Raw genomic sequence first — 24,770 nt, 5'->3', positions numbered from 1 at the left:
GTATATCTCAATTTAACACTCTGGCAGTAGAGCAGATAACACATGTTCAGTTGCTGTGAGGTTTGCAAGGAACTGCGATTAGAATTCAAAGGCAACAATTGCACTCATTGCAGCAGAGATAAGACGGTACTAAAAATTTGATAAAAACAATATGGACCTGTTGAGGGTTCCTGAGGAGCTTTCTGAAATGTCAGATACCGAGCAGATGCTGATAGCGACACAGCCACCCACAGTGCATGTACACATGCTGAGGCATGGAGGTATTGCTTCAAGGGGACATTGCATTGCATTCCCTCAGGCTGTATAAGAACCAGCAAGAGGTGGATACCTTGTGTGAGAAGACATGGAAAAGATGATACCGATGAGGACTTCAGGGTTAGAAGTCACCACATTGGAGGAGCTCTTTGCTTGATGAAGGACAGCAATCCCACCAACGATGACGTTGTTACTGATGGTGCTTCCATAAAGCATTTACTGGAAGATGGCAAGCTGTCCAATTTGAGAAATGTTGAGTTTTCTGAAACAGAACACATGGATGACCAAGGCCCAGCTCAAAAACCATAATGTAGCTACTGTCTGTTTCATTTGCAACCAATTATTTGTTGCTAGTGAAACATGGTACCTATAATGATTCCACAAAGTGAACAAGCAAGTGCAACTCGAAGCAACTATACTAAACTAAATGAATTTGTAGTATTTTGCTTTGCTCCATTCCCGCATGGACAAAATGATGGGGAAGATCACCACTGATTGTTATGATGCTCTTCATGTTCTGGTCAATGAAACAGGAAAACGAGGACAGTGAGAAGTGGGATGATTATTACACAGACTGCTCAGAGAGGAGGAGGCCGAAGAGGCAAATGTCTGCATTTTGACTTCCTCTGGCTGCAACACGTGGAAGGGGAGAAAAGAAGCAGACGCACAGTCTCCAGGCAGTGCGCACCATCCACAAGATGCTAGAGGCTGTATACCCACAAGGAGATGGCACTCGGGTGTCTGTCCTTACCTTTGCTTCCTTGAAGACCTTGAAGATCCACTTTTCAAGGCCGGATCCCTTGAATTTGGTCCTGTTCCCATGCCCCAGTCATATGTGAGGGGGCAAAGAACTGCCACCAAGATAAGAAAGTTTCACACCACCAGCAATTTCATCTTAAACAAGAAAAGTGCAAGTTCGTCCATGATCACATGGCACACTCTGGTAAGACAGCCCAGCCAAAGTATATGAGGCCAGATGATGTACTCTCCTAATAAGGAACTCCTAACAATTAAGGGCACATGAAAGTAATACAGTCTTAAGTAACATCTTCTGTTTTGAGCTTGTGATGTTACACTGATATTGCACAACCAAGCCACGTAAAAAAAACAAAGTACTTTACTTTTTGTAATCTTTAGCTATATAAGAACAAGGCTTACAATAATTGTAAATCGGTTAATATCAAACTACTGAATAAACCTTTGCTGGAGTGGAGTCTGCGTATTCTCTGCTGTCCAACGAGTTCCAGTTGGCTAGAACCCGTGTACCTAGGAGTTGTGACCAGCTCTGTCCTGCTGGCTAGTGAGTGCTCTCAAGCTAATTTTCCCCGCAACATTGTCAAGTTGCCGAAAGTCTGTTGAAGTCTTAATTGTCCTGTTGTGAGTGCAAGCAGGAAAAACCTATTGTCACAGCTGGATCCATAGAGTATCAAGTGTCGGCTAACACGGATTTACAACGACATCTGTTGCTACAGTTAACCATAGGCAAAGCTTGCGCCCAAGCCCTCTGGCTCAATGCTACATTATATAAGGCATCAAAAGAGGTTTCACAGTAATGGTTGCCTTGGCTATGGCGACTTTAACAAAAATCGACCTTTTATTTTTTAACACCTTTTTTCGGTTGCTTTTAGAACATTAAATCCCCCAGACCACTGTATAAGGTTGCTCGGTTATGCGGCGGGTTCAGGCACATAAAAACAATAAAAAACTCATAACAAAAGAACCAAAAACCAAACAAGTAAACAAAAATAGTTACTGCAAATTTCATTGCAGAAATTAGGGTTCTTTGGTTTTATTTTGCATCGCTGTTTTCCCTTATTTTCTTTGCTCGACCCAGGAGGGTTTCAACCTAAGGTCAAAAGAATGTAAGGGAAGAAATCAGGAGAAAGAAGTTTATTTGCATCACTGATAAAAATATTGAGAAGCCAACATTTACTTAGAGTTTCCAGTTCAATAGCCGTGGCTAGTATCTGCTGTTGTTCCATTACATCATAACTGAAATTAAGCATTCAAGTGTTGTTGTAACACTTTTAAGAACAATTTTAATTTTACAAGAATATTAATGAATCAGGATATGCCTGATGTGGATGAATATATTTATTATTTTAGGATTTAAATTCTATAGATTAGTTTGTACAGTGTAGGTTAATTGTAATTATTTGTAGATATTATATTAATTGTAATGCACTTTTGACTATTTTTATGGAAAATGCGTAATATAAGTTATAACTGTTATTATTATCATTACAAGCCTTTTGTTAAACTCTTATCCACCTGTATTCTTTTGAAGGTTATTAATGTTGTACATGCTAACTTCTGTTTGCTCAAATTATGTTTTAAAGACTGCATAAGATATTGTTGAGCAAGACCTTTTAATGACGATTAACTAATTGCTTCCCTTCTGTAGTTTTGTCATAAATGCAAGTGCTTTGTAAAATATTCTTCGGTTATGTTCTCACAGTTACATAGTGCATTAAAACTCGACTGTTGGACCAAATTTCTGCATGCCGTTAAAGTCTCTGATATGTTTCTGTAACAGATCTCGACATCTTTACAGCCAGTGAGTATAATGCCCCAGATTTGCAGTCTTCCCCCGAGATCCTTTCCAATGCTTCCCCAGGCCAAGACCTGTTATCACACAAAACAATCCATGTGACTCAATTGCTGGCAGGAAAAGGGTCCTGTTTCATGGAAAGTAAAAGTGATAAGCCAATTTGCAAGAAGCGATTTTGAGATTCACTTCACAAGAAAAAGACTGCATCTTGAATACGATGAGAAAAGTAAAAGCCTTCTCAGTTTCTTTGAATTTCTTTTCATAAGTAAGGTAAGGTCCATCCAAGAGATAGAACACTTTGGTGTCGAGAACCCATCAGTGGTGTACTCCTTGGTGGTCGACAAAATTAAAAGTGTAATTCTTCACTCAAAGACAAAGCCTGGCCCTAGCCCAGCCCTGTGGCTAGATACTACATTATATCAGGCAGCAACCATGGGATCACACTTATGACTGACTTTGCTATGGGGACAATAAATAGTTATACTTTTTGTTGCTTTTGGAACTTTGAGACCCTAAGACCGCTGTATAGCCACGGTTCAGGCAATAAAGCCAATACAGCGTAATAACAATAAAAAGAAAAACCAAGCAAACATTAAAACATCTGCACCAGTTTTCTTTTCAAAACTTTCGAACTCATTTCTATTTTTTATTATTTTTATTTATGTTTCTCCTGTCCTTACCACGTGGGAAATCATATAAATATATGGCAATTTATCCCTCCTATCTCATCACCTTTTGGAGATAGCCATACTCGCTGTTTACAGGCGTTAAACCCTCTCGTGCTCATCTTTTATTCGGTCTATCTTTGCTGCTGTCATGTTCTGGTAAGTTTGCCTCTTTGAGTTGTTTTCTTATTTGTCTTTGATGGACCGTTTTCCTCTTTACTAACCGCCAATTATGGCTAAAACTCTTCGTATCTGGAATCCTATTTCAAAACTGCTTTCATGCATTTTTCGACTCATGTCCTTTTTTGTAGCGGAAACATCAACAAATTTGCCATTAAAATCAGTGGTAGCAGACATCGCCGCTCCCGCATCCGGGCCACTACCAGCGACATTTCACTACTGCAAGAGCAGAGTGCCTTTGTCGAGGCTAAAGTGCGATCAGGCCTCCTTTGCTGTGACAATTGTCGTGCCAGAAGCCATAGTTCTCACCTGGTGTGTTTTCATCACTCCGTTATGGATGCGGTAGAACAAGACGTAATGATCAGCATTTTGGACGACCGCTTGCTGGATTACACGACTACCGTTCCCTTTGTCACTGTATATGCCGTGGCCAAGTATCTTCTCCTCGAGGATAGTTTCTTTCGCCACCAGATTGCAACATATGCCCTCCTCCGTCAGGAAGACACCTATTTTAACAAACACTTCCTCCTCTTAATACATGATTTGTTTCTTAACGGAAGAGGACTTTGCGCGCTACCTCTATCTGCAGTTTTGTGCCCGCACACCAAAAATTGTAACTGCCGGGCTAGGGCTTTCCCAACACTTTACGATGGCACATTATTATTATTTTTTGGGGGGGGGGGGGGAGGGGGGAGAGCGTAATTAAGCCATGCTATTTTCTTTTGTTTTGTTTTTTTGTGTACACGTAGCTTTGGATTTTTTTTTTATTTATTTCGCCTATTTTTTTTTTTTTTTTTTTTTATGTTTAACGTTATTCGGCACAAACCTTTATTTATTTATTCATTTATTTTTTTTAGGCCTTTTCCGTGGTTTTTGAACCCCCGAGGCTGCTATCTTAGGTAGCTCGGTTTATCCCTCGGTTCAGGCACAAAAATAAATGCAAAATGTTTAAAACCACCAAAAAAACAAAAATAAAAATACAATACCATTTCAAAACAAATCAAACACAAAAACGTTTCATGTAGCCAATACTGTGTAGACAGTGGAGCAGTTTTGGCAAGAAATAGGAGAGGACAACAATTTCAGCGATGGCTTCAACGAGATGATCCAGTTGGCAAAATCTGATCAACAAGCTGACGTCAATTTCCTCGCTAAGAATTACTACCAGTATTGGATAATGTTGAGATTCATCAAGGATGAAGTATTGGATGACCATTTATTAAAGTGTAATGAAATCATTGAAGACCCTTTTATGCAGCCAGTTAGACAGAGCCATTGGACAAAGCTGTATGAGCGCTTTTATCCAATTACTTGTTTTCTTCTTCTTTCTTTTTATAATTGCTTGACCCAAGAGGGTTTTGAGCTAAGGTGGGAGGAATGCGATGAGAGGACTTATAGATATTTAGTTTAATCTCCCTTTCTGATAAAAATATAAAAACCACCAAAACCCCCCCCCCCAAAAAAAAAAACTACAAAATTATTTCAAAACAAAGCAAAAACAAAAACATTTCATGTAGCCAATACTGTGTAGACAGTGGAGCAGTTTTTTCGAAAAATAGAAGAGGACGACAACCTCAGCGATGGCTTCAACGAGATGATCCAAGTTGCAGAATCTGATCAACAAGCTGACGTCAATTTCCTCGCTAAGAATTACTACCAGTATTGGACAAGGTTGAAATTCATCTAGGATGAAGCATTGGACGACCATTTATTTATGTGGAATAAATTCATGGAAGACCCTTTTATGCAGCCTGTTAGACAGAGCCATTGGACAGAGCTGTATGAGCGCTTTTATCCAATTACTTGTTTTCTTTTTCTTTCTTTTTTCAATTACTTGACCCAGGAGGGTTTCGAGCTAAGGTGGGAGGAATGTGATGAGAGGATTTATAGATTTTTAGTCTAATTTGCCTTGCTGATAAAAATATAAAAACCACCAAAAAACCAAAAAAAAAATACAAAACCATTTCAAAACAAATCAAAAACAAAAACAGTTCATGTAGCCAATACTGTGCAGACAGTGGAGCAGTTTTTTCAAGAAATAAGAGAGGACGACAACTTTAGCGATAGCTTTAACGAGATGATCCAGTTAGCAGAATCTGATCAACAAGCTGACGTCAATTTCCTCGCTAAGAATTACTACCAGTATTGGACAAGGTTGAAATTCATCTAGGATGAAGCATTGGACGACCATTTATTTATGTGGAATAAATTCATGGAAGACCCTTTTATGCAGCCTGTTAGACAGAGCCATTGGACAGAGCTGTATGAGCGCTTTTATCCAATTACTTGTTTTCTTTTTCTTTCTTTTTTCAATTACTTGACCCAGGAGGGTTTCGAGCTAAGGTGGGAGGAATGTGATGAGAGGATTTATAGATTTTTAGTCTAATTTGCCTTGCTGATAAAAATATAAAAACCACCAAAAAACCAAAAAAAAAATACAAAACCATTTCAAAACAAATCAAAAACAAAAACAGTTCATGTAGCCAATACTGTGCAGACAGTGGAGCAGTTTTTTCAAGAAATAAGAGAGGACGACAACTTTAGCGATAGCTTTAACGAGATGATCCAGTTAGCAGAATCTGATCAACAAGCTGACGTCAATTTCCTCGCTAAGAATTACTACCAGTATTGGACAAGGTTGAAATTCATCTAGGATGAAGCATTGGACGACCATTTATTTATGTGGAATAAATTCATGGAAGACCCTTTTATGCAGCCTGTTAGACAGAGCCATTGGACAGAGCTGTATGAGCGCTTTTATCCAATTACTTGTTTTCTTTTTCTTTCTTTTTTCAATTACTTGACCCAGGAGGGTTTGGAGTTAAGGTGGGAGGAATGTGATGAGAGGATTTATAGATATTTAGTTTAATTTGCCTTGCTGATAAAAATATAAAAACCACCAAAAAAAAACCCCAAAAAATCCAAAATTATTTCAAAACAAATAAAAAAAAAAAAACATTTTATGTAGCCAATACTGTGTAGACAGTGGAGCAGTTTTTTCGAAAAATAGAAGAGGACGACAACCTCAGCGATGGCTTCAACGAGATGATCCAAGTTGCAGAATCTGATCAACAAGCTGACGTCAATTTCCTCGCTAAGAATTACTACCAGTATTGGACAAGGTTGAAATTCATCAAGGATGAAGCATTGGACGACCATTTATTTATGTGGAATAAATTCATGGAAGACCCTTTTATGCAGCCTGTTAGACAGAGCCATTGGACAGAGCTGTATGAGCGCTTTTATCCAATTACTTGTTTTCTTTTTCTTTCTTTTTTCAATTGCTTGACCCAGGAGGGTTTCGAGCTAAGGTGGGAGGAATGTGATGAGAGGATTTATAGATATTTAGTTTTATTTGTCTTGCTGATAAAAATATAAAAACCACCAAAAAACCCCCCCCAAAAAAACTACAAAATTATTTCAAAACAAAGCAAAAACAAAAACATTTCATGTAGCCAATACTGTGTAGACAGTGGAGCAGTTTTTTCAAGAAATAGGACAGGACGACAACCTCAGCGATGGCTTCAACGAGATGATCCAGTTGGCAGAATCTGATCAACAAGCTGACGTCAATTTCCTCGTTAAGAATTACTACCAGTATTGGATAATGTTGAGATTCATCAAGGATGAAGCATTGGATGACCATTTATTTATGTGGAATGAAATCATGGAAGACCCTTTCATGCGGCCTGTTAGACAGAGCCATTGGACAAAGCTGTATGAGCGCTTTTATCCAATTACTTGTTTTCTTCTTCTTTCTTTTTATAATTGCTTGACCCAGCAGGGTTTTGAGCTAAGGTGGGAGGAATGCGATGAGAGGATTTATAGATATTTAGTTTAATCTCCCTTTCTGATAAAAATATAAAAACCACCAAAAACCCCCCCCCCCAAAAAAAACTACAAAATTATTTCAAAGCAAAGCAAAAACAAAAACATTTCATGTAGCCAATACTGTGTAGACAGTGGAGCAGTTTTTTCGAAAAATAGAAGAGGACGACAACCTCAGCGATGGCTTCAACGAGATGATCCAAGTTGCAGAATCTGATCAACAAGCTGACGTCAATTTCCTCGCTAAGAATTACTACCAGTACTGGACAAGGTTGAAACTCATCTAGGATGAAGCATTGGACGACCATTTATTTATGTGGAATAAATTCATGGAAGACCCTTTTATGCAGCCTGTTAGACAGAGCCATTGGACAGAGCTGTATGAGCGCTTTTATCCAATTACTTGTTTTCTTTTTCTTTCTTTTTTCAATTACTTGACCCAGGAGGGTTTCGAGCTAAGGTGGGAGGAATGTGATGAGAGGATTTATAGATTTTTAGTCTAATTTGCCTTGCTGATAAAAATATAAAAACCACCAAAAAACCAAAAAAAAAATACAAAACCATTTCAAAACAAATCAAAAACAAAAACAGTTCATGTAGCCAATACTGTGCAGACAGTGGAGCAGTTTTTTCAAGAAATAAGAGAGGACGACAACTTTAGCGATAGCTTTAACGAGATGATCCAGTTAGCAGAATCTGATCAACAAGCTGACGTCAATTTCCTCGCTAAGAATTACTACCAGTATTGGACAAGGTTGAAATTCATCTAGGATGAAGCATTGGACGACCATTTATTTATGTGGAATAAATTTATGGAAGACCCTTTTATGCAGCCTGTTAGACAGAGCCATTGGACAGAGCTGTATGAGCGCTTTTATCCAATTACTTGTTTTCTTTTTCTTTCTTTTTTCAATTACTTGACCCAGGAGGGTTTGGAGTTAAGGTGGGAGGAATGTGATGAGAGGATTTATAGATATTTAGTTTAATTTGCCTTGCTGATAAAAATATAAAAACCACCAAAAAATCCCCAAAAAATCCAAAATTATTTCAAAACAAATAAAAAAAAAAAACATTTTATGTAGCCAATACTGTGTAGACAGTGGAGCAGTTTTTTCGAAAAATAGAAGAGGACGACAACCTCAGCGATGGCTTCAACGAGATGATCCAAGTTGCAGAATCTGATCAACAAGCTGACGTCAATTTCCTCACTAAGAATTACTACCAGTATTGGACAAGGTTGAAATTCATCAAGGATGAAGCATTGGACGACCATTTATTTATGTGGAATAAATTCATGGAAGACCCTTTTATGCAGCCTGTTAGACAGAGCCATTGGACAGAGCTGTATGAGCGCTTTTATCCAATTACTTGTTTTCTTTTTCTTTCTTTTTTCAATTGCTTGACCCAGGAGGGTTTCGAGCTAAGGTGGGAGGAATGTGATGAGAGGATTTATAGATATTTAGTTTTATTTGTCTTGCTGATAAAAATATAAAAACCACCAAAAAACCCCCCCAAAAAAACTACAAAATTATTTCAAAACAAAGCAAAAACAAAAACATTTCATGTAGCCAATACTGTGTAGACAGTGGAGCAGTTTTTTCAAGAAATAGGACAGGACGACAACCTCAGCGATGGCTTCAACGAGATGATCCAGTTGGCAGAATCTGATCAACAAGCTGACGTCAATTTCCTCGTTAAGAATTACTACCAGTATTGGATAATGTTGAGATTCATCAAGGATGAAGCATTGGATGACCATTTATTTATGTGGAATGAAATCATGGAAGACCCTTTCATGCGGCCTGTTAGACAGAGCCATTGGACAAAGCTGTATGAGCGCTTTTATCCAATTACTTGTTTTCTTTTTCTTTCTTTTTATAATTGCCTGACCCAGGAGGGTTTTGAGCTAAGGTGGGAGGAATGCGATGAGAGGACTTATAGATATTTAGTTTAATCTCCCTTTCTGATAAAAATATAAAAACCACCAAAAAACCCCCCCAAAAAAACTACAAAATTATTTCAAAACAAAGCAAAAACAAAAACATTTCATGTAGCCAATACTGTGTAGACAGTGGAGCAGTTTTTTCGAAAAATAGAAGAGGACGACAACCTCAGCGATGGCTTCAACGAGATGATCCAAGTTGCAGAATCTGATCAACAAGCTGACGTCAATTTCCTCGCTAAGAATTACTACCAGTATTGGACAAGGTTGAAATTCATCTAGGATGAAGCATTGGACGACCATTTATTTATGTGGAATAAATTCATGGAAGACCCTTTTATGCAGCCTGTTAGACAGAGCCATTGGACAGAGCTGTATGAGCGCTTTTATCCAATTACTTGTTTTCTTTTTCTTTCTTTTTTCAATTACTTGACCCAGGAGGGTTTCGAGCTAAGGTGGGAGGAATGTGATGAGAGGATTTATAGATTTTTAGTCTAATTTGCCTTGCTGATAAAAATATAAAAACCACCAAAAAACCAAAAAAAAAATACAAAACCATTTCAAAACAAATCAAAAACAAAAACAGTTCATGTAGCCAATACTGTGCAGACAGTGGAGCAGTTTTTTCAAGAAATAAGAGAGGACGACAACTTTAGCGATGGCTTTAACGAGATGATCCAGTTAGCAGAATCTGATCAACAAGCTGACGTCAATTTCCTCGCTAAGAATTACTACCAGTATTGGACAAGGTTGAAATTCATCTAGGATGAAGCATTGGACGACCATTTATTTATGTGGAATAAATTCATGGAAGACCCTTTTATGCAGCCTGTTAGACAGAGCCATTGGACAGAGCTGTATGAGCGCTTTTATCCAATTACTTGTTTTCTTTTTCTTTCTTTTTTCAATTACTTGACCCAGGAGGGTTTCGAGCTAAGGTGGGAGGAATGTGATGAGAGGATTTATAGATTTTTAGTCTAATTTGCCTTGCTGATAAAAATATAAAAACCACCAAAAAACCAAAAAAAAAATACAAAACCATTTCAAAACAAATCAAAAACAAAAACAGTTCATGTAGCCAATACTGTGCAGACAGTGGAGCAGTTTTTTCAAGAAATAAGAGAGGACGACAACTTTAGCGATAGCTTTAACGAGATGATCCAGTTAGCAGAATCTGATCAACAAGCTGACGTCAATTTCCTCGCTAAGAATTACTACCAGTATTGGATAATGTTGAGATTTATCAAGGATGAGGCATTGGATGACCATTTATTTATGAGCGCTTTTATGCAATTACTTGTTTTCTTTTTCTTTCTTTTTTTATATGCTTGACCCAGGAGGGTTTCGAGCTAAGGTGGGAGGAATGTGATGAGAGGATTTATAGATTTTTAGTCTAATTTGCCTTGCTGATAAAAATATAAAAACCACCAAAAAACCAAAAAAAAAATACAAAACCATTTCAAAACAAATCAAAAACAAAAACAGTTCATGTAGCCAATACTGTGCAGACAGTGGAGCAGTTTTTTCAAGAAATAAGAGAGGACGACAACTTTAGCGATAGCTTTAACGAGATGATCCAGTTAGCAGAATCTGATCAACAAGCTGACGTCAATTTCCTCGCTAAGAATTACTACCAGTATTCGATAATGTTGAGATTCATTAAGGATGAAGCATTGGATGACCATTTATTTATGTGGAATGAAATCATGGAAGACCCTTTTATGCAGCCTGTTAGACAGAGCCATTGGACAGAGCTGTATGAGCGCTTTTATCCAATTACTTGTTTCGTTTTTCTTTCTTTTTTTTTCAATTGCTTGACCCAGGAGGGTTTGGAGTTAAGGTGGGAGGAATGTGATGAGAGGATTTATAGATATTTAGTTCAATTTGCTTTGCTGATTAAAATATAAAAACCAAGGAAGAAAATATGAAGTTCGTTAGTGTCAAGTTCTGTAAACCATAAACATAACCTGTTGTATTCATTTAGGCCTAAACGGTTTCTATGAGATCATAACTGTAATTGAGCACTAAAGTATTATTGTAACCTGCGCTAGCCTTTTGTTAAACTGATATCTACCTGTGTAGCTTTTGAAAGTAATTAATGTTTCAGAATAAGCTTAGATTTCGTCCAAGAGAGTTTCAGAAATGATTGTTGTATGCTGTGATCTGACTCGTTGGCAAATGATGTAATTCGAATGCTTTTCTAGCTTTACACATCAAGACAAGTGCTTTGTAAGATTTTCTTTGGTAATAGTTTTGGTATTAAACCCTACGTTGGAGCCTAGTTCTGTGTGGTTTCACTGTCTTACAGAAATTTGTTTGCCGTAAGAGATCTCGGTCCTTCCACAGCCAGCGAGTGTTGCCCAGGAGAAAGGCCTTTACCAAGTGTTTTTAAAGAGTTTCTCCGTCTGTCGTCGTTCCCGTTATGTGAAGGCAAATCCTGTTTTCACAGCAGATGTTGATAGCCACACTGCCACCCACTGTGCATGTACACAGGTTGTGGCTTGGTGGTATTGCTTCAAGGGGACATTGCATTGCATTCCCTCAGGCTGTGTAAGAACCAGCAAGAGGTGGATACCTTGTGTGAGAAGACAGGGAAAAGATGACACCAATGAATACTTCAGGGTAAGAAGTCACCACGTTGGGAGAGCTCTTTGCTTGATGAAGGACAGCAATCCCACCTACCATGATGTTGTTACTGATGGTGCTTCCATAAAGCATTTACTGGAAGATGACAAGCTGCCCAATTTGAGAAATGTTGAGTTTTCTGAAACAGAACACATAGATGACCAAGGCCCACCTCAAAAACCATAATGTAGCTACTGTCCGTTTCACTTGCAACCAATTATTTGTTGGTGGTGAAACATACGGTAACTATGATTCCACAAAGTGAACAAGCAAGCGCAACTCGAAGCAACCATAAATCAATTTGTATCTAAGCCTAGGAAAGTTGAATCAGACGAGTTTACAAAAGGCATGGAATGGCCAATGATCTCATGGCCCACCACTGAACCAGTTCCAGTATCCCAAATAGGAACAGTCTTCACGAATTTGTAGTAATTTGTTTTGCTTCATTAGCGCATGGACAAAATGATGGAGAAGATTAACACCGATTGTGATCATGCTCTCCATGTTCTGGTTAACGAAACAGAGGAAAACGAGGACAACGATGGGTGGGATGATTATTACAGAGAGTGCTCAGAGAGGAGGAAGCCCATGAGGCAAATGTCTGCATTTTTACTTCCTCTGGCTGCAACACGTGGAAGGGGGAGAAAAGAAGCAGATGCACAGTATCCAGAAAAGAAAAGTACTCTCCTAATAAGGAACTTGTAATAACCAAGGGCACATGATGGGCTTGTGATGTTACGCTGATATTGCACAATAACAAAATCATAATAATAGAAACAAAAACCAGGCAAGTAAACAAAAATAATTACTGCAAATTTCATTTCAGAAATTAGGGTTCTTTGGTTTTATTTTGCATCGCTGTTTTCCCTTATTTTCTTTGCTCGACCCAGGAGGGTTTCAACCTAAGGTCAAAGGAATGTAAGGGAAGAAATCAGGAGAAAGAAGTTTATTTGCATCACTGATAAAAATATTGAAGAGCCAACATTTACTTAGAGTTTCCAGTTCAATAGCCGTGGCTAGTATCTACTGTTGTTCAATTACATCATAACTGAAATTAAGCATTCAAGTGTTGTTGTAACACTTTTAAGTACAATTTTAATTATATAAGAATATTAATGAATCAGGATACACCTGATGTGGATGAATAAATTTATTATTTTAGGATTTGAATTCTATAGATTAGTTCGTACAGTGTAGGTTTATTGTAATTATTTGTAGATATTGTATTAATTGTAATGCGCTTTTGACTATTTTTATAGAAAATGCGTAATATAAGTTATAAATGTTATTATTATTATTACTACCCTTTTGTTTAACTCTTATCCACCTGTATTCTTTTGAAGGTTATTAATGTTGTACATGCTAACTTCTGTTTGCTCAAATTATGTTTTAAAGACTGCATAAGATATTGTTGTGTAAGACCTTTTAATGATGATTAAGTAATCGCTTCCCTTCTGTAGTTTTGTCATAAATACAAGTGCATTGTAAAATATTCTTTAGTTACGTTCTCAGTTACGTAGTGGATTAAAACTCGACTGTAGGACCTAAGTTCTGCATGCTGTTGAAGTCTTCCGCAGCCAGCGAGTGTTCCCCAGGAGAAAGGCCTTTACCGAAGTGTTTTTGAAACGTTTCCCCGTCTGTCTGTGTTCCCGGAGGAGGAGGTGGGTGACCCTTCCTATCAACTCGAGGAAGAAAGCGAGACTTCGGAATTGTCTGAAGACTCGGAGCCTATGGAAGATGAGCCCACCTCTAAACCTGCCTCATCTTTGAAGCAACCCAAAAAAGCAAACAAAAAAAGAAAAGAAGAAATTTAAGCCAGCCGCCAAGAAAACTAACCCTAACCCAAACCCCACAGCCACCCGCCAAGAAGGCAAGGCTAGCCGACGTCACCACCACCTCTGAGACCACCACATCTAGTGGGATTGACGGAGGAAAACGGTCGCACTACTCTAAAGTGGTGTGCCCGGTCGGTAACAAGGTGGAGGGCAATCTACGAAGACACTTGCAGAGCCATGCCCGGAAGGGTTTGATCGCGCCTGACGTCGTTGACACCATCCTGAGTGTCACTAGGAAGAGGGGCAAGAGGAGAGGGCAGAGCCGAAAGACTCAGGAAACGGTCAAGAAAGGGCTTCCCATGAAGTGGTGTCCCTACCCTGACTGTGAATTCATGACGCATCAGCTGCGAAGCCACCTAACCCACAAGCACCGCGTCAAACAGGGAGCCCTTCTGGAGAATTACCTGCGCGTGGCCGAACGCTACAGAGGGCAGCAGGAGGTGGATGAAGTGTCGTCGTACATTCGAAGACACGGGAGGATCAACACCTCATCCACCACCACCACCTCATCAACCACCACCTCCACAGCCACAGCCGCACCCGCCTCATCTGCTTTGGAATCCCCCGACCACGCATCTACATCCTCCGGGGCCGGCACCCATCATCGCGAACCCCGTGAGAAGGATCTCTCCACGGATCATCGCAAGGGTGATTCCTATGCAGATGAATATACACCCCTCGCGGAGGCCGACGCAAACAGTGAGGAATCTTCTGCCGAATATTCGTGCGATCCTGAGAGCGTACAAGACTTTTTTTCTGCTGCAAAACCTGCAAATGACAGACACTGGTGGTTACTGGAGTTCTTCAAGTACATCAACCTACCGGATTGTGGTCGGAAGAAGTCCAGAAACCAGCAGCAGCACGCTTTGCAGGTGCGGACCATCCTAGAAGAACTTGAGCCGAGGGGGAGGGACATCCAGGTCCTCTCACAGGACGAGGGTTACGTGGTGTGGACAGATTTTGTCGACCCCAAAATGGAGACCTTGAAGGGGGGCACAATCCGTTCATATCTGGGCTCGTATGAGCTCTTCCTGACCATCGTTACAACAGAATGAGTTCGCCGAGGTCAAGTGCCTGAACTTTCTGAGGATACCCTCAGAATTTTCAGGAACAATTTACCTCGGCTGAAGGGCTGGCGTAAGACGGTGGACACAGAAGAGAAAACACAACGGACGAATGACATACTGAAGGAGTGGGACACTCGGTTGACAAGTGAAGACGGAGGTTGTCAAAGCGACGAAAAAATTGTACGAGAGGGCAGCGAATGGCGAATCCTTAACGATCAGTGAAGTCTGCGATTGCAGAGACTATCTTACCACATTAATTACAATAAGGACCCGCACCCGCCTTGGGTTAGGGTTAGGGTCTTGCAGTCTTGCCCAGGCCAACACCTATCACACAAAACAATGCATGTGACTCAACTGCTGGCAGGAAAAGGGTCCCGTTTGATGGAAAGTAAAAGGGATGAGCCAATTTACAAGATGTGATTTTGAGATTCACTTCCCAAGATGATGACTGCATCTTGAATACGATGAGAGAAGTAAAAGCCTTCTCAGTTTCTTTGAATTGCTTTTCGTAAGTTAGGTAGAGTCCATCGAAGAGATAGAGCACTTTGGTGTTGATAACCCATCAATGATGAAGTCCTTGGTGGTCGACAAAATTAAAAATGTAATTCTTCACTCATAGTCAAAAGCCTGGCCCTAGCCCAGCCCTGTGGCTAGATACTACATTATATCATGCAGCAACCATGGGATCACACTTATGACTGACTTTGCTATGGGGACAATAAATATTTATACCTTTTGTTGGTATTGGAACTTTGAACCCCCACTTGCTCCGTGGGTCTTACACAGCTATGTGTATATATCAGTTCTAGAGCCAATACCATGGTTTGCCACTGGATGGCGTTGGTTACCGCAAGATTATGCTGTGCAGCTTATCCTGAACTTTCTCTAGGAAGCCATTGTGGATGAGTTAGAACAGGTCTTGCGGCACCTGCGTCTTTTATCCTTTACACAAAGCGAGTTGCCAAGGCCAACTTCTTCCAGAGTTTGATACAGAATGCCGTCCTGCAGCCACCTTGGCTGTCCCCCTGCACAAGTCATTTTGGACAGCTTAGTCCATCCATCCACCGCACAGCCTACTATAATTTTAGCCCATTGGCTCGCAGAGACTGGATTACGGACATGCCACGCGTTATTTGCTTGTTTCTTTCACGCATTGCATCTATTTTCTTTTCAAAACTTGCAAACTCTACACCACCAACGTTCTATTTTCTTTTTTTGGATTACTCATTGCACTGACTTTGTAACATTTTCTGTTTTGGGCTTCTGATATTACGCTGATATTGCACCATCAAGCCATGTAAACCAAAAAGTACTTTACTTTTTGTAATCTTTAGCTATATAAGCACAAGGCTTACAATCATAAATCGGTTAATATCGCACTACTGAATAAACCTATGCTGGAGTGAGGTCTGTGTATTTTCTGCTGTTTTTGAAGAATTCCAGTTGGCTAGATCCTGTGTACCTAGGAGTTGTGACGAGCTCTGTCCTGTAAGCGAGTGAGTGCTCTCAAGCTAATTTTTCCCCACAAAATTGTCAAGTGGCCGAACAACAACAACAATCTTCTTTACTCATGCCCAGAAAGTCTGTTGAAGTCTTAATTGTCCTGTTGTGCGCTCAAGCAGGAAAAACCTATCATCACAGCTGGATCCATAGAGTATCAAGTGCATACATTATAAAGCTCATGTGTAAATTTTAAAGTAAACTTTTCTCACAAAGTTTTGTAAAGAAATTTATCATCACTTGAAAGTCAATCTCTACTCTCCAAAACCAAATTGATAATAAAATTGTGAGTCAAGTATGACAGAGGGTTTGGCTCAATATGTTTCTATCATTGGAGACCGAGACTTTCAATTCACTGTCTCCCTCAGAAGTCTTTGTTGATGATATTACATCATGCAAGGTGTATGAAGTTTCTAATTGCATGGAATTAGATCAAGATTTGTTCACCCTTTGTCAATGAATTATTGCCATTGAAAGGAAACTAAGAGAAAAACAAATTAGGAATAAAAAACAAGTTTTAGAAAAGTGTGAAAGAAAGGAAAAAGTTAAAAGAACAGCAATGCATAATACATTTATGAGGAGTATGAAATTGAAAATACCAAGAAATGGAAGAAGGACTTAATCAAATTCTTTGGTTGTTGTTCTGGATAGGACATGTACTCAGGAGAGAGGGTGAAAATGACTGTTTTACAGCATTGGGGTGGACTCCAGAACGACGAAGGGCGAGAGGGAGACCAAATACAACTTGGAGAAGGACTGTTGAGGGGGAGAGAAACAAGGCAGGGTGGAAGAGTTGGAATGTAGCCAAGGCCGCGGCACGGAACAGAGTGTTGGTCAAAGAATGTGTGGGCCTTATGTGCCCACTGGCGTGCGGAGAATTTATGATGATGAATGCATAATACATTTAAGAAGAGGAGTATGAAATTGAAAATACTATCAGCTAAACGCCAAGAAATGGAAGAAGAAGAACTTGATCAAATTCTTCAGTGGTTTTTGTAGAAAAGTTTAGTGAAAAAAGTTTCTGAATATTTAGAAGACTGTGACCATAAGCCAGACTTAATATTCCATCATCTATTATGAATTGCTCATCATCAAAGCAAGACAATGGAACCTTACTTAGTGTACAACTACTTGAGTTTATGTTTTTCTCTTTGGATTGTATTCATTTGATTAAACAGTTGCTTGTGGTAAATTAAGGGATCCTGATAGTTTTCATGGTTTATTTGATGCTGTTTTTATAATTATACCCTTTATTTAATTCCTTTTGCAGTTTTAAAATTGTAAATTTTGTTTTACAGCTGTACCTCTTTGATCTTAAACCAAGGAATTCTGTCATCGGTATCCAAGAAGCTTGGTCTTTAAATTTTCCAAATATTACTGTGAATATGGCGCTCTTTCAAGGGCGCTCTGACTTTGTCTGGAACTGAGGCGGACTGAGGGAGTGTGTGATAGTACTTATTTAGCTACGGCTTACAATGTAGGTTACTTTTTGTGCAATTAACTGTAGAATAGTATCTTTTAGTATTTGCTGTCTAGGATCATGTTGTTATAACTTTGACATCATACTTCTGTAATTAGTTATGTAAAAAGCCCACTGGAAGAGCATTTTTAATGAAGTGATACTGTCAATAAAGCTTTACTATCTATCTTTACTATGTATCTACCGTTTTATTTGATTTGTCACGTCCTTTCTGTAGTTTGTCATAAATACAAGTGCTTTGTGAAATCTTCCTTGGTTATGTTCTAGAAGTAAACTCGACTGTTGAACGCAAGCAACGTCTGTTTCCTGTGTCTCAAGAAGCTTTAGACTGATGTGACAGATCCTAGTAACATCTGCAGCCACTGACTTTTTTCCCCAGATTGTCATTGTTCAAAAAAGTGTGTTAAAGAGTTGTTTTCAACATTTTGTGTTTGTTTCTTCATGTTTGATATGACATGTTGGGATTTTCCAGTCCAGGCATCTGTGTTGCTATGGAACGATTCATTTTCCAACAACAAGTGCATTATTTCTTTTAACTGGGTTGGTTATAGTAAGATCCTGAAAGAGTTCAAGCCCACTGCATGTGTGTCTGTGTGTGTCTGTGTCTCCTGTGTGCATGTGTGTCTTTCCCATCATTTCCCATCACTTTTGTACTATTTTCTATTTCAACCTAGGTTACAACAATTTCATTTGTGGATTACCTGTAAACTAGCTGATTAAGTTAAGTGTAAATCCCATGTTAAATAAAGTATCGTTATTGTTATCAGCCTAGGCTGAAATCAATTTAACCTGAAATTCATTTGAAACTACAACATATTTTATACTTTTTTGCTGCATAGCATGATAATAATAAAAACAAAAACCAAGCCAGGGTTGAAACATAATTATTGTATCATATTAATTTCCAAAACTAGGATTCTTCAGTTTTACTTCGCATTGCTTACTTGTTTTATTTATTTACTTACTTTATTTTATGATTTTTTTTTTGTTTGACCCAGGTGTGTTTTAAGCTAAGGTCAGAGGAATGTGAGGGAAAAAATAAGGAATAAGAAGTTTATTTGCATTGCTGATAAAAGTGATAAAAGTATTAACCCATTGACTCCTACACCGGCCAAAACTGGCCGTCCCTCGCGCATGCTCTGCGCGTGAAACTCTATACATTCTCCCTCCCCTCCTGGGGTTTTTTTCGTCCTGAAAAGGTCACAACAGCTAGTAGAATGATAAACCAATCAGAATCTGTCTTTTGTGCATATTTTAAGGCATTTTCAGGGCAGGGGAAAGGATCCTTCTGAACCTACCGCATGGAGCTGAGCAAAATTACAAAATGGTGCCGCGCATAAATCGGTCCTGAAGTTTCAAGACATGTTTTTTTCATCTTTTAAAGCAAGTACATCTTTTTTAAGCTCACAATGGAAAGGAATAACCGTGAACAATAGACTACCGTCAAAAAAGAGAACTTGGAGGCGTTAAAAAACAACGAAAAGCCGTTTCGCGTTGTGATCTCTTCAATTCCCACGCCGCTACCGAAATATGCCTCAAAAGTTAAAACCGAACCGCAGGCTTCAAACGGAGTTTATAAGACCAGGACAATGGTGACAACACGGTAAATGATGTTTCCCGATGTTGATTTGCTTTTTACAAATAGCTTAAGTGATGATTTGAACCAGAATTCTGTAACTTCTGTAATTTTCATCACAAATGTGCCCGAATTTACTGCGAGTGATCGCCTTGAACAAACACGGAGTGTCTTCAAATTTTACATGCGTGTTTGCACGCACGCAAAAAAACTGAAAGTTTTTTGTCTCTAATAGCAAATATATTGTTTATTTCAATAAAAAGTTTTGTTGGAAAAGCTTTTTGTTGATTTTTGTGTCTTTGTCAATTCATATACTCGTTTGAGAAGCGACAGATGCGTAATCAAGGACAATTTGCATAACCGGGTTGAAATTTGATATGCCAAAGGTCTTCATCAACATGCCATGAATTTTAGCAATTTTTGCACTCAAGTGTGTTTTTCGGCAAATGATTAATCTGTAAACATATTATTTTACGTTGGAAAACATTTGTTTAATCATTCCAGTTTAATATACAGTTAATTTTGGAAGCCAAGAATATTTATTTATCTACTGCGCATTTTAACGAGTAAAACCGCTCTAGGAAAAGGTAATTTATGCAAAAACCATGGAAGCACGACAGGAGTCAAAGGGTTAAAAAAGGCAACATTCACTTGGAGTTTCCAGATCCAGTAACTGTCACTGTTTCATGCCATTGTTTAATAAGATCATAACTGTAATTATGCATTCAAGTGCGATTGTAACCTGCGCTAGGCTTTTGTTAAACTGTTATCCACCCGTATTCTTTTGAAAGTTATTAATGTTGTAAAAGCTAAATTCCGGTTCATCCAATTATGTTCAAAGAGCACACAATTTAACATCCTGTTAGATGTTTTAATGATAATTATAGTGTGATGAGCTTTTCCGTGGCCACCCAACAAACTTTTTTTACAAGTTAGCCAACCAGGATACGCGAATTTGATGAACGGTCACGCCTCCTTGCAAAGTCCAACAGGCAAGTGACGCAACAATGAATTATTAAAAACATGTTGTTTTGTATTATTTTTATGAACAAGGAGGAAGATATCCTGATTGGCTAACTTGGTTAACGTTGTTGGGTGGCCACGGTAAGGTGCGTTGCACTGTAACTAATCGTTTCACTTCTTTAGTTTGTCATAAACACAAGTACTTTCTAAGATATATGCTTTGGTTCCATATTCGATTAAACTGTTGGACCTAAGTTCTGTGTGCCCTTGATGTCTCAATGTGATGTTTATGACTGTCTTTTTTCTCTAATTCTCTACTTCGGCAGATCATGAAATGAACAGAAGACAAAACAGACTGTCACATGAAGACAAAAATTAACTCTAACAAAGCCAAATGAATAAATTTATTCCTTCTTTGTTCTTATAGCAGCACAAAATGTTTAGCACTTCATATCATTTACTTTTCTTGCCAAATCAAGAAGTGCGTCCTTTTCATCCTTAGAAAGTTCTTGGTTGAAGCTGTTGGTGTTTAAATGGGTTACAATTCCCTCTATCCACCCACTTTCTTTGAGAAGTTCTCTCATGACAGGCAATGAGCTGGACAAGACTGATACTACCTGCAAACCAAGAAACCATAGTTCTGCTATGTCTGTCCACACTTCTTTACATCTGGCAGCCATCTGAGTTGTGCTGTGCTCAATGCACTGGCCTTCATGAACAGGTCTTGCTTCTTTCAAGATGCAAATAGAGGTCTTCAAGAACTTGGATAATTCTTCAGTGTTGAAAGTTATGTTGTGTTTGACATGGCTTCTCAGAAAAAGAAGTCCAAGTAACACAAGGTTAAATTGAATCACCACATTCGTCTTTGACGAGAACAACAGTGGAACAGAGGTCACAGCATGCCAGCCAATTTCTCGAAACTCGCTGCTGACTGTGAGTTTATCTTCTGTCACAACAAAGTTCAAAAAAATGCCTAGCAAGGTAACAAGGCATGTTTCAGACTCGCAAAGTTCTACATCATTTTTTGCTGAACCATTCCAGACTTTCCATTGCTGAAAAAAGTACTTTGACAGAAGTGCCAGTCCTTGGTTGTCAATCAAGATCTTACGCATCTTTTCATCAGCAGACAGATGACACAAAGGCGGTAATAGAAATCTCATTATGTCTACTTTACTTGGTGACATTTCTCCTATGATATTATTTAAATCTACTGTACTTACATGACTGGCTGTACCTGAATCTGTTGTGTCTCTTTTCCTAGTCCTGGCATCCAACAAATATTCTGTGGAATAAAGCATAGAACAATCCTATTCAATACCAAATACCTTTTCAATTGACAGCATTTGTGACTACCAAAGTACAGAACTGGCCACAGGAATAGCAGCATAACACACACACACCACCATGTAAATGTGCCATACTGGGCACAAATTGTGTGCTGGTTATGTGAGAGCAACACACTAGTATGTTAATAATTGCATGTAAAATCTACACAATGTATGTAATCTTTACACGAAGTGTTTCACGTAAAAGAGGAGAAAGCACTTACTGCTGCACATAAACTTCTTACGGCGATTAGCACCCTTGTTATGAGCAATCTATTTTATTATGAAACCACACTACTGGTTTCCTGGAATTGTATGTGCATGTAGGTGCTGCTATTCCTGTAGCCAGTACAGTATGTGGAAAACTGGGATGCTTTCCATTTACGGTAACCAAAATTTTGTACCAAATGGAAAGGCCTTTATGCTATCTAGGTGAAAAGTGTTGTTTAAGTTCCAAACTTGCAGTCTCATTGGTTGTCCACAAGACTCCACAACGCACAGAATTTGTATTTATTGTCCTTCAAACTCCACTTTGAATATACCAAAAAAACCACCTCATACAACACGAGAAAAACAGCAAGTTCTGTTCCAACTAAAAAAGCATGAAATTTATAGCGATCTATGTGACAGAATTATTTTGCATGTCCTAAGGGCAAAACAAAACAATTTAATTCATAATGAAAAAGTCTTGGCACTCTTCCTTTTGTCCATTGGTAAATCAAAAACTTACACAGCACTCAAAACTTACAAAATGGAAATGCAAATTTTGTGCAAATGGAACTGTAATTTCCCTTCTGACCAGTTCGAAAACAAGTGTTAAGTACATGTACTGTTCATCAATTTGATCTCATAAATGTCCATTGATACCATGGTCTATTTGCACTTCTCCCTGTTTAACAGGTAATTTTTGCTGAATGCAAAGCATCCCCTGGCAAAAGCAGCATAAATGTAGGCAGTTACTTTAAATAATATCAAAATTTAAGTGTGCTCAGCATAGTGACCAATCTTCAATATAAAAGCCCTGCCAAATTTCAGGATATCTATGAATTTCTGTATATGGGTGAAACCGAAATGCAAAAACTTTTATTGATAGTCCTGGCTTAAACTGGGGGAGCAAGGATTGGGCAGGGATGATACAGTGGTGAGAGCACTCGCCTCTCACCAAGTAGCCTGGGTTCAATTCTTGGACATGGCATCATATGTGCGTTGAGTTTGTTGTTGGTTCTCGTCCTTGCTCCTTAAGGTTTTTCTCCGGGTACTCTGGTTTTCCCCTCCTTAAAACCAACATTTCCAAATTCCAATTCGATCTGGATTATTGTCAAGTACTTCATCATGAGCCCCTGGCTCAGGAGATTGCTCAAGCACTCTCCTCCTTATTGCCATTAAATTTGATTATTTATTTTTATTTTATTTTTATTGGTGTATTGATCAACAGGTGCATGTAACATGTTTTTTGGTGCACTTATCTCTGACCTGCACTGTACTATAGAAGGCTGCTAAATCATCAAACGGTTGCTTATTAAGGATTAAAGACTAATGTAGAAGTGATTATCATACACATTACCAGTAGACGTATCCAGAGATTCTTTCCCCAGTTTCAGCAGAAATGGAAGCAGCTTACAGATGCTATCTTGTAGCGCAGCAGTTTCTTCTGCCATCCACGCACACAACACCCGCACTGAGGCATACACCAGCTGACTTGGATATTCCCCAGTTGCTTCTTTGACCTGAGTGCATGCAACATTTTCAAGGAACTGCATGATGGAGTGAATTGCTTCAGTAGCTAGGCCATATACTTTTGGGAGACTATGGCTTATCATATCCGGCAAATGTCTCTCTTTTGATGAGCTGAATATTCCACTGTTCACGATAACAAAGTTAATCGCTTTCTCTAGGATGTTGTAGCAGCTGATCAAAAGAGTTGTTTTAGGGACGACATCGGTCACAGCTTTACCATCTAAAACCATTCTAGTTTCTATGCTAGCAATTGTTGTGCTTAAAATAAACAATCCTGGTGAGTCCTGCTTCACAGAGCCAATCATCCAGTCCATTCCAACAAGTTCAATAACCAAGGACACCAGAATTATGGCTGGATCTCTTTGTTGGGAAGAAACTTTAGACTGCAATATATCTTTCACGCCCGTGTAAACATATTCTAGCCATCGATTCTCTGTGTTCCGTTGAAACAACGATTTCTCGGCACCGGCTAGTAAAAGCGTAATATAATTACAAAGTTCGAATTTCGAACTGTCTTGCGCCTCTTTGAAACGCTGGCACAAAGCTTTCAAAACTTGAAAGAGATTGTCTCGTTGTTCTTTCCACGCATCACGCGGTGAATTGTTTACAACTCGAACCACGAGTTCGACCGCTTTCTTCGAATTAGCCTGGTTAACATCGCTTGCGACTTGGCAAAGTGTGGAAAATGTCTCTTTTCCTGACAAATGACTGGATCCCGTCGAAGTAGAAGCGAGAGAAGTTAGAATTTGGTAGCAGTCATTCGAGATAGCTTCATTTTCTTCTTGGTTCGACAATCCCGCCAAGTACAAAGGAATCTTCGATATCATTTCGGGATGGACAAGAAATTCTTCATCAGTCGCAAAACAAGCAAGAATCGCAAACGCCAAGGAACGGTAAACGTCTTGTGGGCATTCGTTTGGCACGTTTCTCGAACGCAACAACCTATTGAGGAAACTGAAACCGACCGCGTTGAAAAGGCTTTTTCGACCGCAACTATCCAAACTGTTTGAATTCACAAGTTGTGTAACGAGAAGCAACGCGGCAAATCGTTCATTGTCATTCTTCGCAGCGTTAAGGACTGAAATACACTTCTGAAGGGATAATTTCGGATCATTTTCTCTCATTTCGTTAACCGAGTCTTCCATTTTCTCTTTGTTCAAGCACATGTAATAAATTATTGATGAGAAATCGACTCTGAAAATCACTCCGACGCATTGCGTGCGATACAGTCCGCTGTACAT

At 39.0% G+C, this 24,770-nt stretch overlaps 1 protein-coding gene across 4 annotated transcripts; it reads right to left on the bottom strand.

The window, feature by feature from the left end:
• Window positions 1–1,903: 1,903 nt before the first annotated feature.
• Window positions 1,904–24,770, bottom strand: LOC146466725 (neurochondrin-like). Of its 4 annotated transcripts, none has more exons than XM_085126884.1 (3): window positions 23,357–24,770; window positions 21,688–21,749; window positions 1,904–2,880 (listed from the first exon to the last, which is right to left on the bottom strand). In XM_085126884.1, the coding sequence occupies exons 1-3, from the start codon at window positions 24,768–24,770 to the stop codon at window positions 2,665–2,667; spliced, it is 1,692 nt and encodes a 563-aa protein (XP_084983010.1). In that variant the 3' UTR covers window positions 1,904–2,664. The 4 variants fall into 4 exon arrangements, with proteins under 4 accessions (XP_084983010.1, XP_084983011.1, XP_084983009.1 ...); XM_085126885.1 differs by having other exon boundaries at window positions 2,676–2,880; window positions 21,702–21,749; XM_085126883.1 differs by lacking the exon at window positions 1,904–2,880 and adding an exon at window positions 20,855–21,440 and having other exon boundaries at window positions 21,702–21,749.

Source organism: Pavona decussata, unplaced genomic scaffold (genome assembly GCF_977016875.1).
Source record: "Pavona decussata unplaced genomic scaffold, jaPavDecu1.1 SCAFFOLD_141, whole genome shotgun sequence".
NCBI classification, from domain to species: Eukaryota; Metazoa; Cnidaria; class Anthozoa; order Scleractinia; family Agariciidae; genus Pavona; species Pavona decussata.
This window is presented reverse-complemented; position numbering and strand designations above follow the sequence as displayed.

What these genes read in the sequence shown, in the direction of transcription:
- LOC146466725 (XM_085126882.1), bottom strand. Translation starts at nt 24,770, where the DNA reads ATGTACAGCGGACTGTATCGCACGCAATGCGTCGGAGTGATTTTCAGA. An exon ending in ATCTCTGGATACGTCTACTG is followed by an intron (nt 21,750 to 23,356) that starts GTAATGTGTATG and finishes TTTATTCCACAG; the next exon opens with AATATTTGTTGGATGCCAGG.